General features: G+C 48.8%; 2 protein-coding genes across 7 annotated transcripts in view; one reads left to right on the top strand and one right to left on the bottom strand.

Annotated features, from left to right (window-relative positions):
* The first annotated feature begins 1,468 nt into the window (after nt 1-1,468).
* Nucleotides 1,469-8,460, top strand: IL10RA (interleukin 10 receptor subunit alpha). Its single transcript, XM_080983906.1, has 7 exons — nt 1,469-1,558; nt 1,795-1,918; nt 2,092-2,270; nt 3,337-3,497; nt 3,960-4,110; nt 4,857-4,978; nt 6,470-8,460. Exons 1-7 carry the CDS (start codon nt 1,507-1,509, stop codon nt 7,364-7,366), a joined length of 1,686 nt encoding a protein of 561 aa, XP_080840032.1. The 5' UTR covers nt 1,469-1,506; the 3' UTR covers nt 7,367-8,460.
* Nucleotides 8,461-8,474: 14 nt separating this feature from the next.
* SMIM35 (small integral membrane protein 35) overlaps nt 8,475-27,830 on the bottom strand; it is a 32,042-nt gene continuing 12,686 nt past the window's right edge. The window contains exons 1-4 of one of the 6 annotated variants that reach the window (XR_013980088.1): nt 25,131-25,400; nt 19,727-19,843; nt 11,962-11,995; nt 8,475-11,363 (exon numbers count right to left, since the gene is read on the bottom strand). Coding sequence is in view for 4 of the 6 variants with exons in the window: in XM_080983951.1 (XP_080840077.1) it covers nt 11,258-11,387; nt 11,962-11,995; nt 19,727-19,892 (330 nt within the window). In the remaining 2 variants the exon portion in view is untranslated. Of the gene's footprint in view, nt 11,388-11,961; nt 11,996-19,726; nt 20,087-21,890; nt 21,948-25,130; nt 25,401-27,830 lie in introns of those variants that run through there. The other 5 variants (XM_080983953.1, XM_080983954.1, XM_080983951.1 and 2 more) reach the window with 5 other exon arrangements.

The raw sequence follows: 27,830 nt of genomic DNA, 5'->3' as shown, positions 1-27,830 counted from the left end.
AATCTTATATTTTGGAAATGTACATTTTTTTCTTTGGTTTTTTTTTGGGGGGGGCCAAGAGAGTGGGGCCCTAAGCTATAGCTTGTTTAGCTAATATGTAACTCTGGCACTGATCCCGCCCTACAGATATTCCGCCACAGCACCCAAGAAAGGGCTGAGCAGCTGCCAGTCAGGAGCCTCAACAGACACCTGCAAACAGCAGCAGTAGGGATGGAAGCAGAGAACTGTAGAGTGGGAAGGGGCGCTGAGGATAATCCAGTGATTTTCTAGAATTTCTAGTCCAACCCGCTGAGATAGCTCAGTCAGTAGGCTCTTAATCTCAGGGCCCTGGGTTCATATCCCACATTGGGCAAGAAGAGACCTGCATTTCAGGGGGTTGGGCTAGATGACCATCGGGGTCCCTTCCAACCTCATGATTCTATTCTAACCCCCTGCAATGCAGGAATATGCAGCTGCCTCAGGGATCGAACCTGCAGCCTTTGCATCATTAGCACCACGCTCTAACCAACTGAGCCATGCAGGCCAGCATTCATAGTGGTTGAATGCTGGAAATTAGGCGAGGGTCTGATGCTTGGCTCATGCTTGTTGGGTTAGCAGAAAAACTGGCATGTCACCTGCATGTTGCCAGATCTATGAAGACCACTACCATCATAATCATAATCATAATTTATATCCTGCCCATCTGGTTACATTTCCCCAGCCACTCTGAACTGCTCGCAGCAGAATATTAAAAACACAATAAAACATCAAACATTAAAAACTTCCCTAGACAGTGCTGCCTTCTATGTCTTCTAAAAGTCAGATAGTTGTTTATTTCCTTGACATCTGATGGGAGGTTCTACAGGGGTTCCCTGTAACTTCACTTCTCGCAGCGAGGGAACGCCAGAAAGCCCTCGGCGCTGGACCTCAGTGTCCGGCCTGAACGATGGGGATGGAGACGCTCCTTCAGGTATACTGGGCCGAGGCCATTTAGGGCTTTAAAGGTCAGCACCAACACTTTGAATTGTGCTCGGAAACGTACTGGCATAAACTCACAATCGCACGGAAATCTTTGGAAAGGCCTACTGGCGTGAAATAGTAGTTATGCTGTATGAGTTAAGGCTCCTTTGGAACTCACCGGGACTGCTTTCAGTGGAACAACTGTTAATTTGTATTTTGCTATGATTTGTTAATTCATTTCTCAAACTTTTAATAAAAATGTGTTGTTGTTTTTTTAAAAACACCTGCAGATAGTGAAGAGGAGACCGGGTGGACGGATCCGCCTGCAGTGTTGGGCCGCAGGTTCTCCCGCGGCTCAGTCCCCAATCCAGAAGTGCTCTCTCGCCTCCTTAGGGGGACGCGCCGCCGGGCTGCCCAGAGAAACAGCGGGACATTCCCCGAGGGAGGTGGCGTAGGCGGGGATTGCCCCGAGGGAAGCGAAAAACGTTGCCCGCGCTTCCCTCCCGCCCACCTCGCAGCCTCGCTCACTCGCTGGCCCGCAGCCGCCTGGACTGGAGGGACGGGGCAATGCTCTTGGCGGCGCTTCTGCTGCTCCTCCTGCGCTGCCTTCGGGGACACGGTGAGGATCCCGGGCAGGAGAGGGTCGCGAGACCTGGCGGGGCGTGGGGCTTGGGTTTCTGATCCAGCCGCGGGGCTCTCCTTGCCTTCTGAGGGTGCCAAGTCTGGGTCTGTCCTCTGGAGTAGAGCGGGCGGAAGATTCCCTGGCCCGCCTGGAGCCCTGGCTTGGTCCCTCTTGGGCTCACCGCGGTGCCTAGCTAACCGAGGATCATCAGTCGGTAACTGCTGCCTTTACAGGAGGGAAGATCCCAGCCCCGCCCGAGCGCGTGAGATTCGTGGCCGAGACCTTTCAGCACGAGCTGCGCTGGGAGCCCCCGAGCACCGGACACGGGCTCTTCCTGTACGACGTCCAGTACATGCGGTAAGAAGGGAAAGGGCCGTCGCGGGAGGCACTGGGGGTCTTGGTGGGACAACTGCACCGGCCGTCTTAAGTGTGGAAGGGTCTCTGTCGACATCCAAGGCAAACCCCCCGCCCTGTCGCCACTCCGGCCTCCTCCTCTCCGCTCACCCGCTTCGCCCGGTCCTCTCTTGCAGATACGGCAAGGTCGGCGGCTGGAACCCAGCGCTGAACTGCACGCGCGTCCGGAGCCACTCCTGCGACCTCTCCTATGAGACGCGGGAGCCCTCGGAGTTCTACTACGCCAGAGTCCGGACGGTGAGCGGGACGCGCGTTTCCAACTGGACCCAGACGACTCGCTTCGGTCCCAAGACAGGTAGCCGCCCCACCCCCAGGAAACCGACAGTTGTGGATGAACCGCGCCGGAGATTCCGGATTGGGGGCTGGTGCGCTTGACCAGCCCCGCCGTCGGGCAAGGAGATGCGCGCTCCCCGCACGACAGCAGCGAGGAAAGGGCTTTGGACTGATGGTGGAGAGGCTGCTGTGGTGAGGAGGTCCCAATCCCCACTGGCATCTCCGAGCAGGGGCGGCAGGGACTCTCCTGCCTAGAGAGCCGCTGCCAGTCAGTGTAGGCAATGCTGAGTTAGATGGACCCATAAAGGCAGCTTTCTAACTTTGCAATCCTGGGTGGCTGGCCGCCTCCCAGAGCCCTCTGCCCCCCGCCTCCCTGGTCTGTGTCCCATTGTGTTTATGTTTAAAATTGCTGCTTAGCCTGTTTCTCCAAAGTGGCTAACAGACTGTGACAAGAAACGGAATAGAACAAACATAATCCCTAAAAAGAAACTTCAGTGTACATTCAAATCACGAAATTAGTAAGACTTGAAGACGCTATCACTGCAATCATGCATAGTTAATACAATTTGTGACCTTACTGTCTGTTCTTGGTTTGTTATTTTGTGTTGTTTGTTTTCCTAGCTGGAAAGAAATATCTATTTTTAATGACTAAATTAATAAATATCCAAATCTATTTAACAAATCCCAGCAGCACAATAATAATGCAGAGCTGAGGAAGCAGAACCGCAACATTATAAGTCAGGCCTGTTTAAAAAATTGCAAGCATCCTCGGTGTCCGCGCACCCCAGGAAACATGAAAGGCCATTGGAGTTTGGGATGGGAACAGCTCTTCACCAGCATGGCTGAAGGGTTTTTCCAGCTTCTTTGTTTTACAGGATCTGGGTCCAGGCTTTGTCAAGGGGTGACTGTCACCCACACCTCCCTTGCTCAATAGATGTGGACAAATAGTCGTGAGAAGGGTAGAGGGCAAATTCCCCAGTTTAGGACAACAGCATTTTCCTAACCTTGGAACATCACACTCAGGCAGTTTTTAAAATTCCCCCAGCAGAAACTCCCATTAATTCTTTGTGGTTGTTTCATTTTCCCAGCAACTCCTCGACTGGCAGGAGTGAGCCTCTCACTTTCCCACAACGTGATCCAAGTCAAGCTGCAACCTCCCACCAGCAGGTGGCACAATATAACCTATGAGGACCTCTACCAGTGGGAGGAATACCATGTCCATATCCGGAAGGTGTCTGACAATATCCAGGTAAGGCTGTGGTGGATGGCAGGGCACCCTGGCTGGAAGAGTTCAGGGGGAAGGTCTGCCTGTGGTGGGGGTGGGAGAGCACCCAGCTACAGCACCCACTTTGCCATCCCTCCTTCTGCTCTGCTGGCCACTGGGGGCGCTCTCTCTGGATGGGCATTGCGCACTCTGGCAGGGAACCTGTCCTAGGTGGCCCCTTCTGTTCCCAGAGGAAGCCCTCTGGTGGTATACTAGGGAGGGAGGCAGTTGCTGAAGGTTCCAGGTGCTTCCCACAAAGAAGAGAAGGGCCAGGGCCAGCCCCTTTGGCATAGGGAGGGCTGGCCTCTTTGAGGATGTAGGGGGCAGAGGAGACACCCTTGGCACTGACTGGGACTTGGCTAGAGCCGGATATCATTGGCCAACCTGGTGAACTCTGGCTGGAGTTGGACTGAGCTGGACTGACAACTCTCACATTATTTTCTGCAGTTTGAGTATGTTAAGACCAACCTGGAGTTTAACCTCTCATCGCTGTCATGGGGAGAGCGCTACTGCATCAGTGTGGAGCCACGGGTGGTCTCCCAGCCAAGTCCTGGCAAGAGGACAGAGGAGCAGTGTATCTCAATACCCACTGAGGAAGGTGAGGCTCCAGTCCCCTTCCTCCTCAGCCCCCCCCCTTACTGTTCTTCTGTGTGGCAGAGTGAGAGAGAGAGGATGGAGATCAACAGGTACCAAAAAGAGAATGGGGGGGGAGGGGAAGGAAGAGAGATCCACTGGAGGGGATTGCAAAGGCAAGCTGGGCCCAATAAAGCAGCCCAGTTAAATGCTTGGCGATGAGTCAACAGCAGGAGACACTGGAAGCACCTCCCAGGTAGCTAATGACCCTGCCCTCTGCATCTGCGACAAAGCATCCACAGGGTTGCTGTTCATAGGATCATAACATTGTAGAGCTGGAACGGACCACGAGAGCCATCTAGTCAGCCATCTAGTGCAGTGCATGGGGCTCAAACCCATGATCCTGAGATTAAGAGTCTCACTCTCTACCAGCTGAGCTCTTAAGCTACAACCCTTTTTTCTCTCTCCATAGCATGTGTCTCTGACACATTTGCATCTGCACACATTCTCATGTAAGGAACCTAGCTGCGCCAGTCCCTTCCTTCACCTCCTCAAGGAAGCTTGCTTCATTGCGGAGGGCAGGGGGAGGGAGGCAAGAGAGCCAGTGCATACAGAGAGGAATGGAGGGGACACAGACTCAGGTCCCACAGTTGATTCTCCAGGTAGTCCTGTCTCTACAGTGCACTTAGCAATCTCCTGCAGATGCCTGTATAACTCCCCCATCAGGCCTTCCGGTTGAATAATCAGGGGCCGCTGCTCTCTTCTTTGCAGACCATGTAAGATCCATCCTCATCTCCAGCATGGCCCTCCTGACGGTGATCGTCCTCTGTGGCCTGGGACTGGGAGCAGCCTGTGCCTATGTGAGGAAACCCAAAGAGGCACCTCTCTTACTGGTAAGTGCTTCATAGGGAGGTTCAGAGCCTTCTCTTCCTATGGGTAGTCCAACTGTACAGGCAAAATAGGAAACTGAATCCCAGGGGTGCTTCTGCGGCCATGGAAAAGTCTTGAAGAGAGAGTCGCTGCCTGCACTTCTGTAGAAGGCAACCCAGAGGGGGATGAGCAGCTCATCAACTGCGTAGGACTTAGCCCGCACATTCAGGGTCCCTTCTGCACCTCCCCACCTATTTATTAAGAGCACCTAGCTGTCTTTCAGGGAGTGCTTATAAAAGAAAACCAGGTTTATGTAGGGCAAAGCCATAGAAAATAAGTTGCTAATATTGCTATTTTGCAGATAGGGATTGAGGCTGAGAGATACCGACCTATCCACGCTGAGTGCATGACTGGGGGTGGGACTCAAATTCACATCTTCCAGCCCCACAAGAGCTGTCTCTCTACCACCAAATTCTTTACTTCCCTTGGGTGGATTCAGTTCCTTATCGAGCAAGAAGCTGGTTCTATCATTAGGCAAAGGGTGGCAGGGGGTGGAGTGGGCATCAGCTGTGAGGTCTTAGAGGACACTGTGGTGTGCTGCCCCTCCCCCAAGCTACCTTCCTGTCTTCAGCTGCAACTGGGGGTGGGGGCGGGCATCCTCTCGTTTTTTACTTGGATTCAACTGACAACCCAGTCAGCTTAGATAACTGGAAGGGGGGAGGCTCCCTGTCCTTTGCCTCAGGCAACGAAGTGTCATGCTCCAGGGGTGCCCTCAGGGGTGAGGGTCTCAGTCCAAGGAAGGGAAAGACTTTTCTCAACACACTTTCCCAAGGGTGCAAGGTAGCCTCAACAAGTCCAAGTCAAGCACAGAGAATCAGTCTAGGTCCAACACGTGCTCCAGAAGCAAGGACAGGACACAGTCCAAGGTCAATACCGCAGAAGGTGCAGCTAGGCAGAGCAGTGAAATAGCAGAGACCTGCCTTGTTTCCAGCAACTGGAAGGGTCCAGAGGGACGCCTTACATACTCCAGCCTCCTAAACATTGCCCTAACCACAGGTGTTGCCAGTGAAGGATTCTCGGGAATTGCTTACCAACAACTGGGTCTGTAGATGGTGCCAGCAATCTTTGACCTGGACCCAAAGTTCTTGGCATCCCTACTGGTCGATGGGGTAATTCCACCTCCTCTTCTGACAGTCCCAGGGGTCCTTCATCAGGTATCGACGTGTGGCTGAGGGAAGGGCCTCAGCAGGATCCTTAGCATTGGATTCATGGGGTGCTGCCCGCTCCCCACTTAGTGCCTGGCACCAGGTCTGGGCTGCTCAAGACTGGCAGGTGAGTGAGTGAGAAGGACTCCCTGCCCCTCCAACCTGGCAAAGAGGAAGGAATATTGAGCAGAGTCTCAGATACAGGCTTTGGTTTCTGAAAGGCCCTTCCAGCTGTGACCAGCACCTGGTTGGCGGAAGTGTACAGAAGCCAGAAAGCCACAACTCAAATCTTTTCTTTCCGCCTCCCAGAAATCTCCCGTAAAGCACAGTCTGCACTGGGTGCCAAAGGAGAAGTCTCCACTCGGGATGCAAGACTTGGTATCGTGCTTAGAGGTGGATGCCATCCAGCCGCTCTCCTCTGTGGGACCGAAGGACCCTGTCCACCCTGACAGCACAAAGTGTGGAATGGAAGCAGCACCAGTACCACTGGGAGGTTGCTTCTGGCTGCCGACGCTGCTAACACAGGGTGCAGTGCTCAGGGACCTGATGGACAGCAGCGGCTGCAGCACAGACAGTGGCATCTGCCTGCAGGATCCTTCCGGCAGCCTGGGGAGGCTGTCTCTGGGAGGCAGTGAAGAGGGAGGCACCCAAGAGGACGAGATGGGTGGCCTCAGCAGGGAGGAGCGGCTCTTGCTGGAGGCTCCCTCTTCTTCCAGTGGGGCAGAGCAGGTGGCTCCAGAAGCTGAGGACCCACCCAAGGCCCAGATATTTTCTGGGTACCAGAAGCAGTCAGAGACACCTTCAGAGCTATTGGGCTGCTCCCAGCCTCCCCTCAGCACAGAGGAGATGACCCCTTTGGAGCCCGTCTTGGCTACTGGGTACTTGAAACAGGCCTCCGTCTGTGCTCCCTCTGGCCTTGCGAGGGACGGGACTCTTACCAATGACTTTCTTGGCACAACAGAGCAACAGAAAGAGCCCTACCCTACCAGCATCCCCCTGAAGCAGCTGGGATTGCCCCCTGAATTCCCCAAGACCCTCTTGGCGTTGGGCTTCTTTGAGCAAGAGCTGGTGAGCCCCTCTTCACACATCTCCCCACAAGCGAACTCTGTGCCACAGCTGAGCCTCGGTGTCCCGACCCTTCCGCAGTACTGGGTGCAAGGACTGCCTCCCAATAAGCTGAGTCAATGGGAGATAGCACAGCTCTAATGCAGCCACACAGAGAGGTGGGGGCTGCACCGTGGAAGGGACAGGATCGGGGACCCTCCTGACTGTCCCTTTCTGTTGGGCAGATAGAGCTCTAGTCCTGACATCCCTTCCCCATGATACACTTTTCCTCTGTCCCCAAAACCCATACGTGTAAACCAGCATGTTTTATTCTAGTCACAGGCATAAAACATGCAGCAGGAAGGAGGCTGATGACGCCAGATGTTTCTGAGAAGCTCTGGGACCCAAATGCAAGAAGGGAGGTCAAGGCAGTGGTGCATGTCTGCCTGAAAAGGTCTGCAGCAACTAGAGGAAGGTAGCTGTGGGCGGTGGAAGGAGAGGACACTTCACACATCATTGGGGTTGTCTCTGCAACACTGAGCACTGGTAGCTTGTTGCAGGCAACAGCTGCAGTGTCTTCAGGATGAGTGTGTGTGTGTCCTTTCCTACAAAGAGCGCAGAGATTCCTCAGCTGCCTACCATTCATTTTGGGGCAGACATCATTACCCTCGCATTTCGCTTTGGAGACAGAAAGGATGGTGACCCCATCATAAGCAATAGACACAGACTCAGCAGGACTGGCCTGTGCCTTTCTGAAGTGGAGGTCCCTTTGCTGGCCCTGAGCCAACCTGCCACCCCCTCCCCGTCCCTGTACAGCAGTGAGAAGCCTTGAGCCCAGAAAGCCCAGTTTCAGCCTCTGATGTCAGCCAGAGGTGCTCAGAGACGAAGGAAGCAGTTGGATCTGCCCTTGGCAGCAGCAAAGGGCCCTTCCAGACGATTCAGAAGATGGACTTGCCTCCTCCTTAGTGAGGGAACTTGCACTAGCCCAGATTCAGCCCCCTTTGCAATGCCAGGCCAGCCAAGGATGCCCTGCCTTGACCACTGATGTGAAGGGTGCTAAGAAATATATTTGTTCAGCTGGGCACTGGCTTCCATGCCCAAGCTCACCTTGCCAGCCCTACATTTCCTTAGGAAGAGGATTCAGTGAGCTTCTTTCAGGATTATTACGATTATAGGGAGGTCGCTAAATGTTCAAAATATTTTGTACAAACTGACTTTATTTATTTTATTTATTTTGTAAATCTATTTGGAGCATACAAGGTTTTTTAAAAAATCAATGCATTTCAGTGTATTTATTTATTTAAAATGCCATGCCACTTTGAAGCGTTGCTTTGGGATGAAAACCCTCCGTGAAGCACCCAAGGACCAGGTACTTGCATTTGTGCAGAACTGCTCACCTGGCAGGTGCAGGTCAGATGCAGAGGCTCCTGGTCTGGCGAATGGTCTTGCTCTGTGCACTTCACAGCTCCCAGAGCTGGTGACGGTTCCTTTTCCTACTGATGTCTTGTGGACTGCAAGCACACTAATGTCCTGAGTAGCTAAATGTACCCTCCCTTTAGGTACATTTGCAAATGCAAGCTTTTGCCCCCAAGTGGAAAGATCAGGTGACTGCTCTGCACATACATCAGAATGACTTCACCAGACCACTTCAGACTGCAGCGGGTGTGGGCAGCACATCTGGAAGAATAGGTCTGTCCCAGCCCTAGCGATGGCACCTTCTTTTCTATTGCTAGGAACTTTTAAACTTAGGGGAACATTTCAAACTGTTGAGCACCCCTCTGCCCTCTGAAGTGGCACAGTCCAGCCCACGGCCACTTGCAGCTGTACCTGCCAACCATCCTATGAGCCAAATCCACAAGGGCAGCCTTTGGTTTGTTTTGATGCAACGAGGAGGTGAAACTTCTCCCCTAGCATGGGCAGAGAGCCACAGGGGAGTTGTGCTTTGCAGCTGGCTCTAAACTTAATCCACCCCTAAAGAATAAGACACAGCTGTATTTGGCAAGCAAGACTATTAACAGCAATAGCAGGCAATCGTTTTCAAAGCCTAGCTATGTTCTCATACTCCGTTTTGCACCACTATAAATAATTTGTGCATTTGATTTTTTTAATTTGACAAAATTTGTAGGCTGCTTAACTGTAAGCCTCTAAGCAGTTTACAAAAAATGTAAAAGATACAGTAAATTGTCAGTAAAAGTTCAAGTTCTTTTACAAAGTCCAAAATATAATTAAAAGCAGCCGTTAAGCTAAAATAACAGATTAAAAGACACATGAACTTTTAGATGTCTGAGGAGACTTCCTTAAACAGAAAAGTTTTAGGGGGCACAAGGAAGTCAAAGGAATTGCAGCAGCTTCACCTCCTCATGGGTCTCTGGTTTCTTAGCTCCCCAGAGGAGCAGACTGGAGCTGAGCTGTGCAAGACAGATAGTTTCTCTGGAAAGCCTGGAAAACCTTCAGATACAATTTCTTGGAAAATTCCCCCCACACAACATTGCAGCTCTCCTTCAGAGGTTCTGGACTTCCTCTAAACAGGGAGCTGCTTCTCAAATGACCAAGAAGAAATTCCACAGCCTAGTGCATTCCCCAAATTATCTCACAATGTGACGGTTGGAGGAAGTCTGTTTGCATGTTATGCAAAGGAGGCTTCAGGAAGTGGTCACCAGGCAGCTGCAGAGCAAGACGCAAGTCTTTGGGCCTCAGGAGTTGTGCTTTTTTGGTGGAGCTGTTGAATTTTTCCTAGGGTGGCTCTTTGAGTAAAACAATGAAGGTACAAGCAGGCATTTTCTTGCAAACCCCCAGCTCTATAAATAATGCCCAGCACTATTGTTTCTTCCCAGGAGAAGCTCCCCAAGCTTCTATGGGTGGAGGGTCTTTCTCAGCCCTTCAACCCAAGGCACGGATTAATGGGAGATGCCAGGATCTAAACCGAGGCCTTGAAAAAGCAAAGCCACCAAACCACAGCCTGCCATCGCCCCAAGGACACTTCATAGAGTTTTCTCTAGTCTGCCCTGGTGACCTGCCAAACCATGAAACATGGGGCCTCAGTGCAATGTGACACGGAGCTACTGCCTGGTCAATGGGGCAATGCCAAGCATGGGTGCATAGGGACTTCTTGGTGGGTTCCACCATCTAGAAAGGAGTCAGATCCCTGCAAGTGGCTACTCCAATTCATGCCATTCATACACTTCGCAGAAGGGGACAGTGTCCTGTTTTCGAGCATTGAATGGGGTGAGATGAAGGCTGACCAAAGCAGCAAAGAACTTTTCCCCAAAGAAGGAAAATTTTAGCACTGAGAGGCAACCAACTTGGCGCCTTCCAAGTCAAGGGCCCATTTTTCCTGAGAGCAGGGGCTGGGAGCCAAGAGTTGGTCCAGCAAGCTGGCGATGAACAGCAACCAGGAACCAGAACCAAGGAGCCAGCAAGTGGAAATCCTGGGATGGAGTCAGAACTAGAGAATACCTAGGAAGGCAAAACGGCGACCCTCTCCTTGTCCAGGGAGGTTCAATGGGCAGCCTGAGTAGGCAGAGCTAGGGCAGTACATTTACCACTAAACACATGGCAACCTGCACTTCTGTGCCTCTCCACATGGGGCAGCTGCACAGAACCCAGAGGCTGCCTGGCAGCTTCTGACAGAGCGGAGGGATATTCTGCAAACTTCTGGTTTCATCTGGATGCTTGCACAAGCTCCTGAGACCTACCCAGAGATTCCAACGTCCTCCAGCCCTGCTCCCTATAAGTGGTTGTTTAGGGACTGTGTCAAAAGTCCTGCAACCTCTCTCACAGAAAGCCAGGAAGAGCTGAAAAGACTCTCTCCCATTTTACGCACACACATTGCCCAGACCCTTGAGCTGTGCAGGGTGTGAAAAGATGGCACCAACAGTGGTAGTCTGGGTGGAGCAGCACCACGACCAAGCAGCCATATGCCCAATGGCTACTGCTGTCCAGCTGGTCCAAGACTCCTGGGAGACTTCTTGGAGAAGCAGTTGCCTGAGCTCCAAGATCTAGCTGGGAAAGAGAGTCACTGAGACCAGATTCAGAGTTGGCAGTTCCTCAGACTTAGGTGCCTCTGTCGTGGAACCGCACGTAGCCACTTCCTGCTTCACGCATGGAGCCACTGATGGTGAAGGGAGGGGCCAGTTCCACCTCCACCGATTTCAGGTTGCTAAAGGGGACAAAGACAGACAGACTGACAGTTGCCCACTCCCTCATTTCCTCCTAGAGCAGGCTTCCTCAACCTCGGTCCTCCAGATGTTTTTGGCCTACAACTCCCATGATCCCTAGCTAGCAGGACCAGTTGTCAGGGATGATGGGAATTGTAGTCTCTAAACATCTGGAGGGCCAAGGTTGAGGAAGCCTGTCCTAGAGTACCGTTAGACAGGCAAACACAGACACACGGGAGAACAGGAGATGAGAGTTTTAGCATGCTGGTTCCAGTTGGCAAAGATGGAAACAAAGCCAAAATGGAAGTCATTGATCAAACCAGTAGAAATTGGTGTAGGAGTATGCAATATGTTAAGCCCCACAGAGGACTTTGTTTGGCCCTCTGCTGGCCCTCTCCTGGTTTTTTCTTGTGAGCAGTTGCTGCAGTGGTCTGGCATGTGCAGTCAGCTCACTGTGCTTGAGGGCCCCCCCCCCGTCCCTCCTCCCTCCCTCTGTTAATAGTGACCATCACCCTGCAGAGGATCCAAGGTGAGCTAAAAGCTTGGGGTCTTGCAGAGTTTCATGGCCAGATGGGCATGCAGGTGTGTGTCTTTACATACCGGATATGGTAAAGGTTGAAGACAAAATTAGGCCCTGGAAGAAAAAGAAGAAGAGGGAGTCAAGAAACTGTTAGGAGCCGCAAGACTGACAGCATACCCTCCAACACTCCTCCCATGAAGATGAGGAGATTTCACCCCTCCCATATCCAAGAATCTGCTGATTCTCCAGAGAGGAGACACATCAAAGTGTGGGGGGAGAGAGAGACTGAGTGTTAGAGAGAGATCTATTTATTTTATTTTTATTTATTTATTTCTTTACGGTCAATGACCAGCAAGCAATTTATAAAATAAAATATGGCAATATAAATACTATTGTACTACAGATAACAGTGGAGATATGGCCAAATCACAAAATTGGTACTTATGTTTATGACCAGGTTTCGACTTTTAAGGTTTTAAGGATTCAATTCAAATGTCACTACTGTTTATTATCGTTCCTTCGATGTTTGCAATTTGAACTCCGTTGCTGTCATCATTGCTCGTCTTATTCTTGTTGCAATGTAACAGTACTTCGCCACAGGCCTGTTGATTTCGGGGTCTTTGTCAGCTAAGAGGTGTCTGATATAGGTGTCGTCTGTACTACAAGGTATTTTCCTCAGAATCGGCTCGATCAGCTCTTTTCTTGAGTCTCGATATAATGGGCAATATAAGATGACATGCCCGATGGTTTCAATTTCGTTGCTGTTACAGGGACATAATCTTTGTTCGATCGGTATTTTGTTGTATCTTCCCTCTAGAAGAGCTGAAGGGAGAGCGTTAAAGCGGGCCCTGGTAAATGCCCATCGGTGTTTAGCATTATGTAGAACTTTGAGATAGTTTGCTAGATGGGGGCTTTGGGAATCGAATAGGAGTTTATGAGTTATCGGAAGCTGACTAAAGTCACTTTGGGCTTCAATGTCCCTGAGTCTTTCTTTGATTATATTCTTGGCCCTTCCCCTTTCTAAACTTAATAAATACTCTGGGGAGAGACCATATGTGGCCAATTTTCTGAGAGTGCCCTTCAACCAACTAGATTGGAATTTGTCAAGAAGCATCAGGGAAAGTAGTCCAACCGGCGAGTTGTTAAGTCTTAGCCAAGTGCATAAGGTTCTTATCCATACTTTGGTTTTGATGCTGTATAAACCCGCTTCCAGTCGTAGGGCGGTGTTTGGGACGCATTTAGGTGTTTGCAGGAGTGATCTAAGGAAACCTGATTGTATCTTTTCGTATGGGTCTAGATTGGAGAGGGAGACGAGTGGTGCGCCGTATAGTATTTGTGCTGTTGGTTTTGCAGCGAATAGTTTAATTGTGGCAGGAATAAAATTTCCTCCCATTGTACTATGGTATCTTAGAATTGCTGTTGTACTTTTTTGTGCTGTAGAGGAACTGTAGTTTATGTGGGCAGTCTTCTTCCTTGATGCTTGGAATATAACTCCTAGGTATTTAAAGCATGTCACTTGTTCAATCTCCTGATTGTCTAATTTCCATCTAAATATTTTTCTTTTGTTAGAGAAAACCATGATTTTTGTTTTTTGGTAGTTCACTACTAGTTTCTCTTCTCTACAATATTGGGATAAGCTGTTAAGAGCTCTTTTAAGGCCCTTCTGAGTCTGGGACAGTATAACCGCATCGTCTGCATAGAGTAGGATAGGCAGTTTTTTGTCTGCTAATTTTGGGGCGTGTGTATCCGCTCCTTGTAGGTGGTCTGTTAGGGAGTTTATATAGATGTTGAACAAAAAGGGGGGCAAGATGCATCCTTGTTTAACTCCCTTTGTTGTTCTAATGGAATTAGAGAATTGACCTTCTTGGCTACATCTTATACGAAGTCGTGTGTTGTTGTACAGTTTGGATATTAATAGCAGGAGACGTCGGTCTATGGATGATTTGTTGAGTTTGTCCCAGAGTCGGGGTCTTGAGATGGAGTCAAAGGCTGCTTTAAAATCTACAAATGCTGCGAATAGGTGGTGATTATGATGCAGCGTGTATTTCTCAGCTAGGTGCTGTAAGTGATCCATTGTGGATCTCCCCTTTCTAAATCCCGCCTGTGCATCATCAAGAATCTTCGCTCTTTCTATCCATTCGCACAGTTTCTCGCTGAGGTGTTTAGCATATAATTTGCTTATTATATTCAGGAGGCTTATAGGTCTGTAGTTAGAGGGATCATCCCTCAGGCCTTTTTTGTAAATGGGAATAATGATGGAAGTCCCCCAGTCGTATGGAATCTGTGCAGTTCTATCTATATATGTGAACAGGGAGGCTAACAGGGGGGCCCACCAGATCGCGTTGGTTTTAAAAAGTTCCGCTGGTATACAGTCAATTCCGGGGGCTTTCCCGTTCTTTAGTTGGTCAATCAGCAGATGAGTCTCTGTTATTGAAACTGCTGGCCATGGCTGTATCTGGTCTTCCGGTATGTCTAATGCATAGGACTCATCGCTAGATTCCTCGTAAAGATTATGGAAGTGTGTTTCCCAGGCTTTCATTGATATGCAGCAGGATAGTTGTGATAGACCCCTATCCGGTTGTACAGCAACGATTCTCCAGAATAATGATGGGTTACTGGAATTGGAGGCCTCTATCAGTTGCTGCCATAATAACTTCATTGCGTACCTTTTGTTTTGTGTCAGGAGTTTTTTGTAACTTCTTTTGACTTCAAGCATCTTTTGTCTGTTATCCTCTGTTGGGTTATCCTTATGACAGATGAAGGAGTGGATCAATGATTTCCTGGAGGCTATGCACTCATGATCGAACCACTCCCTGGAAGTTTTCCTATGGTAGGGAGACTTGGAATTCGGTTTTACAGCAAACTCTTGAATTTTTTGTATAAGCATTTCATATGTTGTCAACATGTTCGGGGCGCTCTCCTCTGTTTCTAAGCACCCTTCCATAATTGCTTTTGAGAGACGGTAGCTCTCCTCAGATGTGTACCAGTTAGATATCCGCTCGCTCACTTGTCCATTCCATCTGATTTTCTTGAGGCCTGTTCCGGGTGTTAACTCTGGTTGATATCTGTGTTGTGGTTTGGGCAGATCAAAGGGTAGATCACACACGAGGGATAAAGGTAGGTGGTCACTTTCAGCTCTTGCTGTAATGGTGAATTTTGATATCCTAGGGATCAAATCCTGGGAAACAATGCAATAGTCTATCACTGACAATTTGTGTCCTGACCAATATGTATATTGACCGGGATAATCTCCTTGTATAGCCCCATTCAATAGGTGTAGGTTCTGTCTGTAGGCCATCTGTGCTAGATGTAGTCCTCCCATGTTACATGTCTTATCGTGGGATGATCTTGTCATTAGGGGAGGGATAATTTCCGTTTCTGGAGGCCAATGGTGAAAATGTGTGTATAGGGCGTTGTCGTTGGGGCCCACTCTTGCGTTTAAGTCACCAGCTAGTAATATCATGGCTGACGGATGTTGTCTCCTCCATTGCACCACGTAGGCTTCCACTTCTTTCCATAGTTGTTCTACTTGTGTCTGCCGTCGGCATGTGGGTAAGTATAAGTTTATGCATAACAGTTTGACTTGTCCAAAATCTAATACTGCTGCTACAGACCATTCATCATTGGAGGGTAATTGGGTAATATTAGCTTGTATCTGCGTTGAAAACAGTAAGGCTAAGCCTCCTTTGGGTCTGCCCCCTCTTTGGCTAGGTGTTGCTCTTTTTGTACACGAGTGGTAATTATCCAAGTAGAGCTCGTCTGTCGACCAGGTTTCCTGGATGAACAGGATGTCAAATTTAGTGAGGAAGTCCATTAGATTGGGGTCTTTACTTTTAGCTCCCCACCCTGCGATGTTCCACGTACAGATGGCCAACTTATGTTTTTTGATTGGCAGACATCTCAAGGGACAATCTAACCTAGGTTTATGGCCAGTTTGAGATTTATCGTTCATTATGTCCCTTTTGGGGTGTATAATAGGACATTTTGGCACGGTGTGTACTTGGACATATTTTAGTGTCCCGGAGGAGCGTCCTTCCCCCGTGTCCTTATTTCAGTCATCCGTGTGAATGGTATCTAGGGTTCCTAGGTTGTCCACAAAGATTGAACCGTTCTTACCTAGTGGAACCGCTATTTCAGCTTGATGTGTTATTGTTTTCTTTGTTATGGGTGGTTCCGTAGGTCCCAGTTCCTCTGGTGATAGGAATAGCCGTAGTGTCCACTCACTGTTGGATAAAGGTTTTGTGGTATAAGTTGCATAGTTAAATTCCCTCGTGACAGGTGTGGCTAGGAGGGTAATAGATTTCCTTATAGATGCTAATCTTTCAATTAGTGCGTCCTGAGCTTTATGTATTTGTTCAATAGTTGCTATGAAGCGGTTTTCCTTCTCTATACTGGAGCTTTCGTGATTTCCTGATACGTAATTTGGGGATAGTGGTTTTGGTCTTTTAGCCAGCTGGTTTGGGGCTTTATCTGCCTCTAGTTGAAGCATCTTACAGTTCTCGTCCATCGTAGACTTTGTCGGCTTTGTTTTTAGCTTATCAGTCTTGACTGTTTCGATGAGAGGAGTGGGAGTTCTGGACTCTTCGAATAGGCGAGTCACCTGCAATCCAACCCTTTGCAGCTTGTCCTTATTATCTGAAACTAGTTTGGTTGTGTGCCAGTCTCTGAATGTTACCACAACTCTGTTTAGGTCCTTATCTGATGGCAGAAATTTAACATTGATGATGTTTTCTGCTGGGACGAACCCTCTAACGGCTAATTCAGTTTTCTTGAGAATATAGATTCTCTGTTGTGCTGGGGAAAGGAGATCTTTGTGCATGTATACGGGTAAGATGATAAGTTTTTGTTTGTTTAGAATTAGGTTTCTGCGGGAGTATATTATTTTAGAAGGAGTTTCTTGCTTAGGGATCGGGTTTTCCCTTGAATTTCTCGCGGATCCATTCGGGAGCGCTACTTGCTCTGTTGTATTGTGAAGCCCAGGCTTATGGAGTTCCTCTGTTGAATTGGAGAGAGAGATCATGTGTGTAGATAAGGTTGCTGCTAAGAGCAGCTGCAGACACTCAGTGCAGTTCAGCATTTTCGTTTAGACCTCATTTAGCTCTGTATATAGTTGTATATAGTTGTATATTATAGTTGTAAATAGAATAAAGAAGATATTCTACAGAGCTGCTCTCCGAGTCGTTTATGCTCTGCTATACTCTGCTATACTCTGCTGTGCAACGACTGTCTTCTTGGGGAAGTGAATCCGGTGCTCACAACTCTAAGCTGTGAGTCCACAGCACTTTGACCTGTTCCTGTGCAGAAGGTGGTCTCTGGAAGTGCTACCCCAGCTCGCCTAGCCCAGTCAGGGGCTGAAGTGAATGAGTCCAGTTCGTGGCACTGGCTCAAGGGCGATGCTGACAGAAAATAGGGGCATCCTAAGGGAAAGCGAGACATTCTGGGATCAACTCAGAAACTGAGATGGCTTCTGTAAATCCAGGACACTCTCGGTAAAATAAGGACACTTTGAGGGTCTGTGACAGCAGCTCTTGGAAACACAAGCATGGAGCCCACAAGTTATAGAGTGGGCCTGAGGGTCCCACAAGAGGTGACGGTGGCAGAGATCCCTGAGCAGAGCTCCTAAACTTTCCTAAAAGAACACATGTAGTTGTGTGAGGCCATAATTCAAAGCTGGGCTGTCCCAGTTGAGGAGGATTATGTATGTTAACCAGGGATAGGCAGCCTAAGGCCCGGGGGCTGGATGCGGCCCAATCGCCTTCTAAATCTGGCCCACAAACGATCCGGGAATCAGCATGTTTTTATATTTGTAGAATGTGTCCTTTTATTTAAAATGCACCTCTGGGTTATTTGTGGGGCCTGTCTGGTGTTTTTACATGAATAGAATGTGTGCTTTTATTTAAAATGCATCTCTGGGTTATTTGTGGGCATAGAAATTCATTCATCCCCCCCCCAAAAAAACATAGTCCAGCCCACCACATGGTCTGAGGGACAGCTGGAAAAGGTTGCTGACCCCTGATTAACTCTCCTCTCTCCACTGCATTGTTTTCCTAGTCCAAATCACACACATCCTGAGCTGCTACTTGCCACATACAGGGACTGTGTGGGAAATAATAAAAATAATAAAAAATTTTATTTATACCTCGCCCTCCCCAGCCAAGAGCGGGCTCAGGGCGGCTAACAACCAATAATAAAAACATGTTGATTAAAATACAATTTAAAAAACAAGATTAAAATACAACATTAAAATATTAGGATGCAGCCTCTTCATGGCAATTCATGTGAAACCCAGAGTCTGACCTCACTTTCCCACCCCACCCCAGTGTGGCCTTATAGTTTTTTTAAAAGTGTGGATTTTAACACTTGGACTGTCCAGAGTGAAACCCACAGGGATAACTGGAAACTCTTCGCAGTCCTGGGGATCTTGTTGAAATCTCCCTTCCTCTGCTCACCTCAGCTGCTTCTGCTCTGCCCTCCCCTTGTCAGGCTTTCAAAAATACCCTGTCATGCTGGCAAAAGCTCTCAGGGTGAGTCAGCACCAATAAGACCCGCTTTGTGAAGTTTCACTCCTGACGAGCTGGAATTTCAACAGCTCAGGCACCTCTGTGCTCTGTTGACGCAAGTTCCACATCTGTGGCATTAAACATCTGGAGTTTGCTGTCCATGAGACCTTCCTCACCAGTTGAGGGGTAGCTCAACAATGACAAGGGCTGTATTTTGGCAGACTGATTGCTCAGTTGGTGAGAGCGTGGTACAGAAAACACCAAGGTTGCTGGTTCGATCCCCGTGAGGGACACCTACATATCCCTGCATTGCAGGGGGTTGGACTAGATGACCCTCAGGGTCCCTTCCAACTCTATGATTCTATGAACCTATCATTCTATGAATTATTTCTAAATTTTCATCTAGACATATAAATCAGCATATGAAAAATGTATGCAAATTGGTAAACCCCTCTTTGTGGACATATTAACCTGAGTAACTACAAGCTAGTCTCAGCAGGAAATGCTTCTGGAAAGTGTTCATGTTGTTGCTTTTTAATGGGATAATTTTTATTTGAATTTTACAGTGTAACTGCAGACAACAAATTATTATGCAGATCACAAAGGTTATGTGTGTTTATGTAACTAATACATTTCAGTTTACATCACAACTGAGCAATAAAGTAACATGCAGTAGTAACTGTTAGAAAAGATAACAGTAGACCCGCCCGTAAACTCACAGAACGTTAGCTGGCTCATAAAAATAAATCATACCTATACCAGTAAATAATAATAATAATAATAATATTAATAATAATAGGCATCATGAATAAGCATCCCTTGTTACATCAAGAAGAACCATACAATATTATTACACAAGTCTTATTGTATTAGCCAGATCCATTTATATGCGAGAGGCAAATTTTGACCATGTTCCTCTTTGCTAACATACATAATAAAACCAAACCATACTGATGTGAACCTGTCTTTCTTGCTCTGACCTCTGGAACCCCTTAGTTTATACATTAACTTTTCTAAAAGGGCTGTTTCCTGTACTTTGTTGTACTGATATGTGACCCGAGCACCTGCCAAGTCTCTCCAAAACTGGGCAATTGTAGCTCTAGCGGCCATCAGTAAATGAACCATTTGCTCTGTATTGGAAGGTCCTCATGCCTTTTGGGGGGAAAGAGGGTCCATGGGTCATGTGTGGGGAGCAGATATAGCCAGGGCAACGGGCAAGTGTCATGCCTACAGCAGTTGTGTGGAAGCCCCCAGCCTCTGCTACAGGGCCAGCCCTGGGCTCTCACTACACTACACTACATTACACTACACTACACTGCAACTGCAAACCACACCCCATACTTACTGTTCCAGCAGTGTCCTTCCTGGTACCACTTTGCAATGGTATAGCTAAGGACACCAAGGATCAAGAGGGAGAGACTGACGCCAAGGATGAGGCCAAGAATGCTGACGGGCTCCCCTTCTGAAAAGACAAAGAGCCCCACAGATGGAATCCAGTCAAAGGAAGACATGGAAGAGCCTTCTTATCCCCCAAGGCTGATAATGGGTGATTGTAGGTGTTTGCTCTTAGGGCTGTATTCAATTCAGAATTGACCCATTGAAATCAATAAACCTAAGTTAATTATGTCAATTAACTTCAACAGGTCTATTGTCAGTAGGACCAGTGTTGAATGCCACCCTTAGTGCCTGGCTCCCCCCCCCCCAAAAAAAAAAGAACGTGATTTATTTATTTATGCCGAGCATTTTATACTACCCTTTAATCATATTCCCAGTTCAGTTTGCAAAAAGAACAAACAATTGAAATGTACTTTTAAATAAATTAATTAAAGCTAAAAACACAAAGTTATATTTCAGCGTTGTTTTAGTTGTTTTATTGTGTATTAATGTTGTTTTGTGTTGAAGTTGTTGAAAATTGTTTTGGATTATTTAAAAAAGACCAGTGGCACTGAAAAAGAGATTGATTTAGAAATGCACATACAGAACAACCCCTCCCCCAACCAAGACCCACCCCTTGTAGCAGGAGAAAACAAAGGATACCAGAACAAAGTTTTCTGGAAAAACAAACTTTTTGTCAGCACTGGCTGAGGCACTTTGAGCAGAGAAATGCCACTATCCACGGTGCTTGCTGATGGTGGCAGCTTCTCACTGTGTTTTCAGGGAGCACCCTGCTGGCCACGCCAGGAGTAGCAGGATGGCCTTGAATTTTATTTAATAACTTAAAAGAGTTCTTACCTGCCCTCTCTGCAAGGTCCCCAGCAGCATGCCATGATAGGTTGCGTCTATGCATGTGTGTTGGGTGAATGCTTTGGGTCTAGATCATCCAGCTAGGACAATCCAATCTCCTGAGAATTAGGGCTTGTGCTATTAGGGAAAGCCTCCCATCAGCTTCCCTGCTTTTCCCCGGATAAAGAGAGATCTGCAAAGTCAAAATCTGCCTTTGCTCCCTCTCAATCTATTGAGTGAAAGGAGGGGGACCTTCATATGAGCACAGTGTCAGAAAACCTGCCTCATATAACCAACATTCTTACGTCTAATGTATGAAAGGGTTAAGTACATAAAGTAAACTGTCCTGCCAGACTCAGCTCACCTTGGGAAGGATTAGGTCAAGTCTTTGTTCCCCCAGTCTACCACATGAACTCAGCATGTGAAGAGGCTAAGCAGTTTCCTCCAACTTAGCTGCATGACTCTAACAAGCCTCTCTAGTGCTCCTATACTTTAATTTAGGAACTTTAATTTAAGAACTTTCCCCACTAAGCCAAGTTTTACTGCCCGTGACGTCTTTTTCTGAATGCTGTATGGAAGAACACATGAATCTGACTTTTGGAGAGTTTGTAAGTAAACATTTTTAAATTACCCAACGTGTGGTCTTTTTCTATGTTAGGAGAAGAGCAAAGTTTTGGAACTCACAGGGGCATATTTTAAAGGCCTAGCAGCCTGCATTTCCACACTTTACTATGCTAAATATTTTGTGATTTTAAATCTCTCACCAAAGACTGCATGCCCCAAACTTGGGCCTTATCAGAAATTAGCCTTTCATACTTATATTTTTCCCATGCAACCAACACACAGCTACCCCTGTCTAGGGAGGTTATATGGGATTGTGAGTCTGCTGCTGCCTGGCAGAACTATATGCTGTTTGCCTCCACCTATGGTCTCCTTGTATACTTATAAATAAAGCAAATATTACAAAACTACAAAAACACCATGCATCTCCCATGCTGTTTCTTATCCATAACACAGCTGGTTGCTCTGCCCTAAAACTTCTGGCCACTCAGAGAAGTGTCACAACAGTGGGAAACACACTGTGAAGGTGCCACCTCCCTGGTCCTTTAGGGTCAGACACCTGTGAAGGTAGTTTGGTTCCATGAGCTGTGCTGTGCTCTATGCAGTGTGAAACTCATGCAGCACCCATGTTCATTGGAAGTGCTCAGAGGAGCACCCAGAATACCCTCCCCTTTTAAGAAAAAGCCCTGAAGCCTGGAGGGGAGATAGGTGTCCCCTGAATTTACCTGTGTTGGGGTCCATCCTTTTCCTCTGCAGTCCAGCTCTTCAAACAGGAGCTCTCCCTCCAGTCATCCAAGCCAACAACCTGCCTGCCTGCCCCTGCTTTGCATGCCTCTCACCTCTTAGCTGTGGCCACTCCCTAGATGTTGACGCAGAATGTTCCATGTTGCAGGCAAAGGTACTTCAAACATCCCACTTTGTGGGTGACAGAATCACAGCTGGCTCCAGCTCCAACAGAGGCTGGACCTCAAGTCAGGCCCAAGAGTGGCCAGGGGTGGCAACTCCCAGCCCTGCAGTCCTCCGCAGAACCTCTAGGATGCCCCTCTGCTACGAGAAAATCATGGGGATTAACTTGGGTCGGTTACCTATTGAAACCCTTTCGCATGCAGGGCAAGCAGAGTTTGGCATGTAATCTTGGTTAAAGAGTAGACGCTATTGGTTGCAATCGCACACAGAAAGTTGCTTGCAGAGTGTAAAAAACAGGCATAGGCAAACTCAGCCCTCCAGATGTTTTGGGACTACAGCTCCCATCATCCCTAGTTAGCAGGACCAGTGGTCAGGGATGATGGGAGTTGTAGTCCCAAAACATCTGGAGGGCCGAGTTTGCCTATGCCTGGTGAAAAATAACAAAGTAGTTTATTGTAGGAAATACTTCTATAACTTGGATATAAAAGTTTCTAGTTCTAACCTAGCCAGCTAATCTGGAGAACAACAAGGCACCCATGCCTGAGGATAGCTCAGTTGGTAGAGCGTGAGACTCTTGATCTCAGGGTTGTGGGTTTGAGTCCCACATTGGGCAAAGGATTCCTGCATTGCAGGGGGTTGGACTAGATGACCCCCATGGTCCCTTCCAACTTGCTCCTTTGTTCTTCTAGAGGACGATTCAGGATTGACCTCTCATCTTGAGGTCCAAGCGAGGTGCGGGGAGGAGGAAGCTATAAACAGGATGCCACCTAAGACATATCAGTCTAACATCCAAGAGACAGAGAGGTCAGCTCAAGAGGTTAAAGGTACAGGGAGGGTCTGGGAATCTGGAGGTCCCTAGTCATAATCCATGCAAACCTCATGTCTGCAAACATCCATCAAAAATAATCACCTGGCCATTGTTGCATGCAACTGAATCTTCTGGCACCTAAGAATAATAATCACCCAAAGCAACCAAGAGTCATCAAACACTATAATTAAAATGCAATGAGGTGGGGGAGAGACTCTGGAAAAAAAGATACCATACCCAAAGAACAGCATAGTCCATCTGAAAGCTCCTCAGCACCAATAAAACCCTAGAGGGAGATCAGAACCACTTATCTGATATGGAGAGGAGCAAAGAAGAGCGTCTGCCTGCTTATCTCCTGCTCAGCTCCAGTCCAATGCAGCCACCTTTAGGAAGGCAATGTGAGGACAGGGTAGGCACAGATTTTGGCCTCCCACCTCTATTATTTCTTTAATTTCCTTAAGGCTTCTGTACCCTGCTTTTTGCTACTTGTCTCAAAGCGACTTACAGGAAGGAGTAAAACATACAGCATATGCAATTTGAAATATAAGTGAACGTATCTGAAAATCGGGGGGGGGGGGGCAAAACCCCAACAACCATTGGGTCAACTTTCATAGAGCAAAGGCCTCCTGAAATAAGATCCTTTTCATCCGGCACCTATCACTTAACAAGGATATGTGGAGGTAGGGTTAAACTGTGTCTATTTGGCACAAGATACACTATGTACATGCATGGGGGTCACTCTTATCTATCTGCCTCCATAATTTCACATGCTCCAGTGCTACGGCCTGCCCCGTCTTATGTGATGCTTCTTAGGACACCCAGCTTGGTACTTGCAGCTTTGAGTGGCAGCAACCACCCTCCACTCCTGGGTCCCAGACAAATATCTTTTCCAGCCTGACTACTCACAGGAATGGGCCACTGAGTTCTGGCCTCTCAGCTTGTGGTTGGATTAGGCAGGCAGTTCCTCCAGTTCCTCCTTATCCCAGTCTCTTTGGACCTTCTCCCTTGTCAACTCCAGCCTGGGGGAGGGAACCAAAGCACAACCCCCTCCACAATCATGTGCTCTGGCTGCCCAGTGGCCAGAATTGAGCGTCCTGCAACCTTTCCATTTATGCAACCAGCAGAGCTTTTGGCATCAGCTACACCCCAGGAAAGGGGCTTTCCAAGCCATGTTTGTACAGCTGGGGACCAGAGGGGGCATGCACTTTCCCACACACCTCCCCACCACCTCTGCCCATGAAAACAGCCCTGCGTGACGAATTGCTGCTCATTAGATGAAATCTTAGCCCATTCAAGGACTGAGCTAACAGAGGCTGGCAGGGCCCGCAGGAAGGGTCCTGCTAGACAAACCCGTTCCTAAGCAAACTCTGGCACACAATGAGAATCCTCCACAGCCCCAACTCCCTGGGCCTTGCTGGTGAGAAGGACGCCAAACAGCATGGGTGAAACCTGACCCAAATTGAGGCCAGCACCCATCACCCAGCAGCTGAGGTGCTTCTCTCTGAACCAGAGGCTAATCACCACTTTCAATCTTTCTGGCCCTTCTCACCAAACACAAGAGTTGTTCAGGTCTGCGTCTCTAGTTTCAGGGGCCTCCCGCCCTGGACAGTGCTTGTGCAACCTCACCACATACACTAAGGCAGGGGATGGTGAGAGACCTTCATGCTTCTGTAAGTTTCTGTCTTCCGCCTGCACCACCACAAGTTGCTCTAGCACGGAAGCATGCCTGTCTCTGAGTCAGAGAAGCTCAGAAAATATATCTGATTGCCCAGCCAGTGTGTGCCCAGCTCTAGAGTCCTGCAGCCTCTCCTGAAACTGCCCAAGGCTCTTCTTGTGGAGTTTGCTTGCCTCCGAAGGCTGTTAGTCATGGCGCATGACTCTCTCTTCCATGGTCCTTATCACAGAACGGAGGGCTGCAGGAGTTGAGTCAGTTGGTTCCCACACTCAAATTAGGTATACAGTGGTACCTCGGGTTACAGACACTTCAGGTTACAGACACTTCAGGTTACAGACTCTGCTAACCCAGAAATAGTACCTTGGGTTAAGAACTTTGCTTCAGGATGAGAACAGAAATCACACAGCAGTGGCGCGGCAGCAGTGGTAGGCCCCATTAGCTAAAGTGGTGCTTCAGGTTAAGAACAGTTTCAGGTTAAGAACGGACCTCCGGAACGAATTAAGTTCTTAACCCGAGGTACCACTGTACCGTACATGGTCCCCTGGCTGCTGGGATAAATAAGAGGAAAGGACTCACCACCAAGTTTCACATGAGTCCTTCATCCAAGGAAGCCACCATCATTCGCTTTGCCTTTAGACTCAGATGGGCAGCAAAAACACAGGAACTGGCAAGGTCTCTGCACTCCTGCTGCACCTATTGAATCTTGGAGTCTTCCAACCTCACTGACACCCCCCCCCCCATTAAAAAGCTCCTTCAGGTAGCTCAGCACCAAGTGGCTGCACATTGACAGGCTGGCAGAAGGTTGGGAGGACGTTTGAGTGGTGTCTGACCCAATCAAAAGTTCTCAGTTACACTGCAAACCAGACACAATGTGAGTCTGTTGCATTCAGGCAGAATGAATTAACTGCACTGTCGCTTAAGCGCAGCCCAAAGCCTAGACCCCTCCTCCTCTCTTCTCTTGAACTAGGATACAAACCCTGCTGCAGGCTTGTGTTTGGAGTCCGGTCAGGGAGGCATGTATAACCCTGTTTGATAATTCCACCTGTCGCTGTTTAGTTTGACAAATGATATGCCTCCTGTTCTATTTTTAGACCAGAGGTTCCATTGTTTCTGATGGCTGTATTCTTATCCTGCAGCTGCCATTTGATTTGACTATTGATAATTTTTTTAGGGTGAAGGGCAGGTTATAAATATGTGAAATAAAAACAAATACATAATAGATCTGAGTGACGGGCAGAGGAACGACAAGTTCTGATTTAAGCACTGCTTGTGAAACGGGCCTTAATCCCTGACTCTTGCAGGCCTGACGTAGGGCTGTGTTTTGGTCTAGAGGAACATCAGGATTCACGTACACAAGAGCACATATTTCCTCTTCACAACATTTGTTGTGTGCACAAAACATCCAAGGCCCCTGAGTCACCTCAGCTGTGCCCAGGCGAAAAATGTACAGATCACACCCAATTTTCATTTAGAAGGAAGCAGGAACTGCACTTCTGCCCTGCCTCCATGCGTATGAATGTTCAAATCACTGATAAAACAATGTCTACTATCATTTGCATTGCAAAGGCTGGAAAGGCAGGGTGGGGGCGGTGTATGGATGTGCTGCCACTCCTATTCTGGACACAACCTCAGTAGCCTCCCAAACCTAGACCGTCTGCAAGAGATTAGGATCAAGGAACTGGGAGTAATCCAACACATCTCTTTCCCTCACTCCCTTCATGGCCTGGCCCAGATTAGCTCCCTACAAGTCCCAGCATAGGAGCCAACTCCTAGGGGCTGATGGGGCTGCCATCCTCCCCCCCCAAAAAAAAAATTGAGGGGGCCGTCCCTAAAAGTTGATGGTCATTGGCATTCAAATGGTGTGTGTGCACTGCATCATGTGATCAGTTACACTGGGCCGGGCTTCCCTGGGCACCCCCAATATCTTATTCAAGTTGAGCCACATGGGAGCAGTTGAGCCTGTGCCTGAAAGCAAGGGGTGCTCCAATGCCTCCCACGCCTGCCCCTAACCTCTGGATTGTGCCCTGAGAGTTGAATGCAGTCCCAGCTGGGTTGAGGACACCTCAGGGACTAGCATCTCTGACCAGTCTTTCAGAAGAGCTTGCTGAGGAGGCCTGTGGGCAGGTGAGGAGATAGCGCTGGAGGAAGAACTACGCCTCCTTCACCTGAGTCAACCTGGCTGAGTAATCGGCTCTTGGGGCACCTAGAGGTCTTCTCTGTTTTGACAGCAAGCTGTTTTTCTTTCTCGGCGAGAGCGCAGCAGCAGCCCAAACGGAGCGGCCTTTCTGCTGACCTGAGTGACCCACCAGGCTCCCGGGTTCCCCGCTGTCTGTCTGGCGCACTGACAGCCTCCTTGCAAGAGACAGCCGCGTCCTGCAGCTCCTCCACCCGCGTCCCTACATTTGGGTGCACAAAGAGAGGGAGTTGAGGTCGTGGACTCGCCCTTGCTCCTGGTGCCCACGCCAACCCCCTCCTAGGCAGTCCGCTGGCGGTGGTGGATGACGCCGCCCGGCACCTTGTCTTTTCCAGGTGTCTCTCCGCCCTGCCTGATCCCGCCCGTTCTTCGGTAACTTAACAGGCCGGCAGGGCGCACTGGGAAGGTGCCAAGGCAGCGGGCAGAGCCCGGCCCTTCTAGCTCCAGCACAGAGAGGCAGAGAGTGACTGGCAGGCAAGCAGGCGGGGCAGGGTGGGGCAGCCGAGGGCACCAGGAGGGCATCTCACACTGACGGCAAGGAGTCGCCCAGAGCGGGCGGGGCTTGGAAAACAGGCTTACTATGGGGCTTTGGGCACATTTGGGGGAAAGGGCGGAGAGTTTGTTTGCCCCCCCCCCACCCCCATCGGACTTTGTAGGATGGGAACAGACAGGCCATCCTGTGGCCTCCACTGGGGAGGCGGAGGGCTTGCCAGTCATTTCTGCTCTGGCTAACGCCAGATGTAAAACTCAGTTGGTTGGAGCGCGGTGTTGATAATGCCAAGGTTGCCGGTTCGATCCCCGTGAGGGACAGCTGCATATTCCTGCATTGCAGGGCGTTGGACTAGATGATCCTCAGGGTCCCTTCCAACTCCATGATTCTATTCGCTTCCCACCCCCGAAAACCCCAGACTGAAAGCTACCTTCCTCTCTCCAAGCCCAAGTTTCCCCAAGCGGTGGGTGGTAGTGGCGGGGCTTCATCGCTTTGCCTGATCTCTCCTTTTTCACCTGTCGATGAAATTATGCTTTGCACCAGGAAGCGCCCTTCGCCTCGCTCACGTCTGCCAATGCAGGCTGGCTTACAA

The sequence above is a fragment of the Podarcis pityusensis genome, assembly GCF_964106645.2.
Source record: "Podarcis pityusensis genome assembly, chromosome: 15".
Classification (NCBI taxonomy): Eukaryota; Metazoa; Chordata; class Lepidosauria; order Squamata; family Lacertidae; genus Podarcis; species Podarcis pityusensis.
This window is presented reverse-complemented; position numbering and strand designations above follow the sequence as displayed.

Coding starts and splice junctions, on each gene's coding strand:
- IL10RA (XM_080983906.1), top strand. CDS start 1,507: ATGCTCTTGGCGGCGCTTCTGCTGCTCCTCCTGCGCTGCCTTCGGGGA. Junction 2,271..3,336: donor TCGCTTCGGTCCCAAGACAG/GTAGCCGCCCCA, acceptor TCATTTTCCCAG/CAACTCCTCGACTGGCAGGA. Junction 3,498..3,959: donor AGGTGTCTGACAATATCCAG/GTAAGGCTGTGG, acceptor TATTTTCTGCAG/TTTGAGTATGTTAAGACCAA.